The following is a 6,344-nucleotide window of genomic DNA, read 5'->3' on the forward strand; positions in this document are numbered from 1 at the left end:
CAAGGGAACATCGTATATTGATAGTAGCTTTAATGATTTTGAAGTTCTTTCTGTGTCAGTGTATCTTTTGCATTGCTATCTTCACATGATTCTAGATTCTTCTCTCCTCTGTATCTCCTGTGTTTTTGGGTGTCGGCCCGTAAAACTTTGGATTTCTCACTTTTCTTCACTCCTCTATCGATTGCACATTGTTTAATTGGGCAATGCTACTATCAATATAAGATGTTCCCTTGTAAGTAAAACTACGCTAAGTTTTAAAACCAATAAATAAGTTTAAATAAACTTACACCGGCATTCTCGGCTACTTGTACTTCAATTCAATTCGGCGATTCTTCTTCATGAACAGACCTAATATGTCGTCATAAAACTCGGGCTTTGTCTTCTGTTTTCGTAGTAATTCTTTCTCTATTGATATGAGAGACAGTCCACTCATTCTACTCTGCCCTTGCGTGTTCCGTTTGTATGTATGGATACGCCGAAGAGCAGAAAAAGAACGCTCTGCAGAAGCGTTTGTCGCAGGAATTGTTAGTATTAAAGAGCATAATTTTGTCACTTCCGGTAATGCCTGCGCAAGTCCGACCAATCGCAATTCCACATTCAACTCATAAACAGCTTTATTAGTGAATTGAGGTGAGGAATATATGTAAACAAGCTCGTTTTTCAAACGCACAATATTGAAAAAATGTCCGTAGTTGCTGAGTAGAACTTGAAATGCTTTTTCGGGAAAGGTCTCTTTATAAATTTCATACTTTTCACAGTCAAGCAATGCAAGGAACTCCAATTTCTCAATATCAGAAAATTTGGTGCTCACTTGTTCTTTCAGAGTATCAACAATTTCAAAATATAGTCGTCGGCAACGATCCTTTCTATTAAATCCCACTTCATTTGGTCTTGGCCTCTTTGAACAGCGTGCCTCTTCAGGTTCTCCAAGGCTTTCCATTTTCAACCAAATATCATCGAAACTATCTCTTAATGATCTTAGATATTCCTCGAACTCATTTATTTTCTTTCTGCAGTAACCAACATCATTGATTTTCTTTTGTAAGATGTTGAACAAGATTTCTGATCTTGATAATACAACATAAAATACTTGGAGTAGGAAATTGAAGTCGAAACTTTGAAGGTTTTGATAATATCCTGCTGCGCAAACTCTGGTTTCAGGATCCCATTCGTCGGTTTTATCCATCATGGATTTAAAGAGTTCTAACAGTTCATCTTTAAAGCTGTACAGCACATCAATGATCCTACTTTTATAGTTCCACCTTGTGTTTGACGCTGTTGGAATTCGTTTGTTAACTACAGAATCCAGAGCACTTGTTCGTTTTGAAGACTTCGAGAAAAAAGAAGAAAGTCCCGACACTGTTTGAAAAAACACCTTACACTCTTTTATACTGTCAACGGACTTTTCTAAAATTAAATTAAGCCTATGAGCAAAGCAATGAACAAATAGCACTTGTGTGTATCTTTGTTTAACAAGAACCTGCAGCCCCTCAAGTTCACCAGCCATAACTGGAGCCCCATCGTATGTTTGAGCAACAAGTTTTTTCCCACACTGAAAATCAGTCAGATACTCAAACACAATTTGGGACAGCCGAACTGCGGTGCGGTCGCCACTGATCTCTGTAAAACCTACAAATCTCTCTTGTACATTTCCTTCCTCGGTAACATAGCGAAAAATTGTTGAGAGCTGTGATTTGTTCGTTATGTCAGTGGTTTCGTCTATAATCAAGGGAACAAAACTCGAACCCGTCATTTCTCTTTTAATTTCATTAATTATATGCACAGAGATACAATCAATTATGTCGTTCTGAATCACATTTGAAGTACCTGAAAAAACAGTAGATGTCTTTAAATGATGATATAATTTATCGTCAGTTTCTGCAAGCAGATTTAATAGTTCTAGGAAGTTACCTTTGTTCGTAGATGCGGAGGATTCGTCGTTACCTCTGAATGGTAGTTCCTGTAAAGCTAAGAAGCAAGTGGCACTAATTAAGCGTTCCATAACATATCTGTTCCTTTTGACATTTTCATTATAGTTGGCAATGTTAAGTTCAAATGCTTTACTTAATGAAAAGTCAATTCTTGTTTTCCCGAAAGTAGCCAAGGAACACATGGATGCAATGTGTTGTTTGGAATTTTCATGTCGACTTCGCATGATTCTGAAGTTTTCCATGTTATCCACGCCATGAGAATTCCATGCATTTTTGTCACTCCCAAACAATAGGCATGGCCAACAGAAAAGTTTCGTTATCTTTAAACACCCAGACAGCCATGGATATTGTGCATACCATTGTGCGTTAAAATGACGCACATACCCCCCCCCCCCGATGCTTTCGATTTTAAATTGTTTAAATGTGGTGTTGGTCTGCCTCCGGAAATTATTTCACTTTTTTCCGCAAACGAACGCGCACCAAAAGATTGTTTCAAAATACTTTCTATAGAACAGTTGCACTCGTTAGTCAATGCCATTGAGGATTTAAAAAAAAAAAAAAAAGTCTTGTTCCTTCTAGTTTTTTTTTTTTTTTTCTAGTTTTGTTTCTTCTTAAGTCATTGTCACACTTACTGCACAAGCACTATAACACCCACGAACATAAGTATTTTAAACACACACTCACACACGGTACGAAAGACGATTGCACGCTCCTTTCTTTCACGCATTAAATTGCAGCAAAGTGTAAATTTAACTAATAGGCTAGCGGCTAGAGTTGGAAACTTATTTGAAATTTGTTAAAAAAATAAATTTAAAAAAATCAGCTTTTATCAACATAATTACCATTCATCCTATAATAATAAGTTCACATATGAATGGTGGGCGCGGAAAATATTTCTACTTTTCTTTAATTAACAACGTGGTTCTCCCTTGTTCTTCAACCATTTCCCATACAACACAATGAATGTTGTTGATAAATATTTTATGACGCACTTCAGATACTGATATGTTTGCTCTTCTAGGCATATATATTTTACTATTTGAATAGGATTAAAATTTCAATTTTTTAAAAAAGGAACATATTACTCGAATTAAATCAGTGAGAAAATGTGTTTTCAATCAGAGTAAACCTATTTTTTTTTTAACAATAGCCTGTGCTATATATTCTGATTCTCTTCGTCTCCCTTAGCCTAAAAAAAAAAAAAAAACATATTCGAGGGGCGTTAAACTGAAAGATTTCATTTTTATTTCTCCTTATTCTCCGTTGTATTATTCAAATTTAAAGATAACATATTAATATATAAAGTCGGGTAAATATAATATGCCAACATATAAATAACGCATTCTGGAATGTACAGTCTTGCAGTAGCAGGTGTTTAATGTTATTACTATGAAGTACCTGTTACTTATATTTGCCCGAGACTGTATACTGTAAAGACAATGAAATTACCATATGAATAGGGTAAACACTACTGAGTTTCCACCCCTGAAATAGGGAAGCAACTGAAACACAATAACAGAAAATGCACGCTGATGAAATTCTAGATTCTCCTTATTTTGGCAGGGCTCGTTCCTATTTTTTCCTGTTCCACGCAGCCGAACGGTAACATATGGGCCGTTCTGAAAATCTAAATACGAGAGAGCAGCGTGCTTCCAGCTAGCGCGCCTGAAGATTGCTTCTGGAGTGGATGACCGCTATCGGGGTTCGCGTTACCTATGAGATCCGTGGTACCAACAACACAGTGTTCCTATTTGGCGTTGGCGTGTTACGTTCGTTTTACATTATATATGCGGCATTGGCCATGCAAACTTAATAAAAAAAAAAAAAAAGAAAGAAAGAAAGAAAGAAAGAAAAGAAAGACAAAAAAGAAAACAAATATTGTCCCATGTTGATAATGAAATGTAAAGATATATAAGAACACTTTTTTACTGTTACCACCGGTAACAGCGGTAATATGCACTACACGTCCCTGCATGGCAGCCAAGTTCCGCGAAGCAAATGAACTGGCCTGCACTGCCGTAAGCATATTATACACGAACAAGAGTTTTGGGTATAATCGCCGATTTCGAGGGTTTGTAAAAACGATTCTATTCAGGGTAGAAACATGAAATTTAGAATGTAAGGAGATATCCCACAGATGTACTCATATGCCAAATCTCACATTCCTACCTTCAACCATATTCGAGTACTGGACCCCCAAAATATGCAGTTTTCAGGCTCACTGACTCACTGACTCACTCATCAAATTGATTAGGTACTTCCCAATTAGATGGAAACGTGAAACTTTGCATAAAGATACCCTATGACAATTTGAATATGGAAAAAGTCCAAAATCTGAGGAATGTTCTATGGGAAATTTTTTGTGGGCAAAAAACTGTCCTTAGCCAGGAAAAAAAACGTTTCACTCTCTCACTCATCAAATTGATTAGGTACTTCCCAATGAGATAGAAACCTGAAACTTTGCATAAAGGTACCCTATAACAATTTGAGTATGGAAAAGTCCGAAATCTGAGGAATGTTCTATGGGAAATTTTTTATGGGCAAGAAACTGTCCTTAACCAGGAAAAAAATCGTTTCACTCACTCACTCATCAAATTGATTATTTACTTCTCAATGAGATAGAAACTTGAAACTTTGCATAAGGGTACCCTACAATAACTTGAGTATGGAAAAAGTCCGAAATCTGAGGAATGTGCTATGGGAAATTTTTTATAGGCAAAAACCTGTCCTTAGCCAGGAAAAAAATCGTTACACTCAATCACTCATCAAATTGATAAGGTACTTTCCAATTAGATAGAAACCTGAAACTTTGCATAAAGGTACCCTACAATAACTTGAGTATGGAAAAAGTCCGAAATCTGAGGAATGTCCTATGGGAAATCTTTTATGGGCAAGAAACTGTCCTTAGCCAGGAAAAAAATCGTTACACTCACTCACTCATCAAATTGATAAGGTACTTCCCAATTAGATAGAAACCTGAAACTTTGCATAAAGGTACCCTATAACAACCTTAGTATAGAAAAAGTCCGAAATCTGAGGAATGTCCTATGGAAAATCTTTTATGGGCAAGAAACTGTCCTTAGCCAGGAAAAAAATCGTTTCACTCACTCACTCATCAAATTGATTAGGTACTTCCCAATGAGATAGAAACCTGAAACTTTGCATAAAGGTACCCTATAACGACGTGAGTATGGAAAATGTCCGAAATCTGAGGAATGTGCTATGGGAAATTTTTTATAGGCAAAAAACTGTCCTTAGCCAGGAAAAAAATTGTTTCACTCACTCACTCATCAAATTGATTAGGTACTTCCCAATGAGATAGAAACTTGAAACTTTGCATAAGGGTACCCTACAATAACTTGAGTATGGAAAAAGTCCGAAATCTGAGGAATGTGCTATGGGAAATTTTTGTAGGCAAAAAACTGTCCTTAGCCAGTTAAAGATCATTTCACTCACTCACTAATCAAATTGATTAGGTACTTCCCAATGGGATAGAGACGTGAAACTCTGCACAAAGGTACCTTATAATGACTTGAGTATGAAAAAAGTCCGACATTTGAGGAATGTTCTGCGGGAAAGTTTTTATAGGCAAAAAACTGTCCTTAGCCAAGCAAGAAATCGTTTCTCTCACTCACTTATCAAGTTAATTAGGTACTTCCCAATGGGATAGAAACTTGAAACTTTGCATAGAGTTACCCTATAATGACTTGAGCATAGAAAAATTCCGAAAAGTGTGACGTGTGTTATAAGAATTTTTTTATTGGCGAAAAACTGTTCTTAGCCAAGTAGAAATCGTTTCATTCTCTCAATCATCAAATTGATTAGGTAATTCCCAATGAGGTATAGACGTGAAACTTTGCATAGAAGCACTCTATAATGACTAGAGTACAGAAAAAGTCCGAAATGTGATTAATGTGCTAGGAGATTTTTTTTATGGGCGAGAAACTGTCCTTAGCCAAACATAAATATGTTCGTCTTCTCACTCATCAAACTGATTAGGTACTTTCCAATGAGATAGAGACGTGAAACTCTGCATAAAGATACTGTACCTTATAATGGCTTAAGTGTGAAAAAATTCCGAAATGTGAGGAATGTGCTATTGGAAATTTTTCATTGGCGAAAAACTGTCCTTAGCAAAGCATGGTTCATTCAGTCACTCATCACATTGATTTGTTAGTTTCCAATGATAATGACGTGAAGCTGTGCATAAAGGTACCTTATAATAACTTGAGTGTGAAAAAAGGTCTTATATGTGAGTAATGTGCAATGGGAATTTTTTATGGGTGAAAAACTATTTTTAGCCAAGCAGATATCGGTTCATTCATTCACTCGTCACATTGATTAAGTACTTGTTTATGAAATATTGACGTAAAAGTCTGTATATTGGTACCTTATAATGACTTGAGTATGGAA

At 36.1% G+C, this 6,344-nt stretch overlaps 1 protein-coding gene across 1 annotated transcript; it reads right to left on the reverse strand.

Moving 5' to 3' along the window:
- Positions 1-301: 301 nt before the first annotated feature.
- On the reverse strand, positions 302-2,173 carry LOC145685271 (zinc finger MYM-type protein 1-like). The gene has a single exon (XM_081757639.1). The coding sequence runs from the start codon at positions 2,171-2,173 to the stop codon at positions 302-304; it is 1,872 nt and encodes a 623-aa protein (XP_081613765.1).
- Positions 2,174-6,344: the final 4,171 nt, after the last annotated feature.

This window comes from Thermobia domestica, chromosome 5 (genome assembly GCF_964235325.1).
Source record: "Thermobia domestica chromosome 5, izTheDome1.hap1.1, whole genome shotgun sequence".
Lineage (NCBI taxonomy): Eukaryota > Metazoa > Arthropoda > Insecta > Zygentoma > Lepismatidae > Thermobia > Thermobia domestica.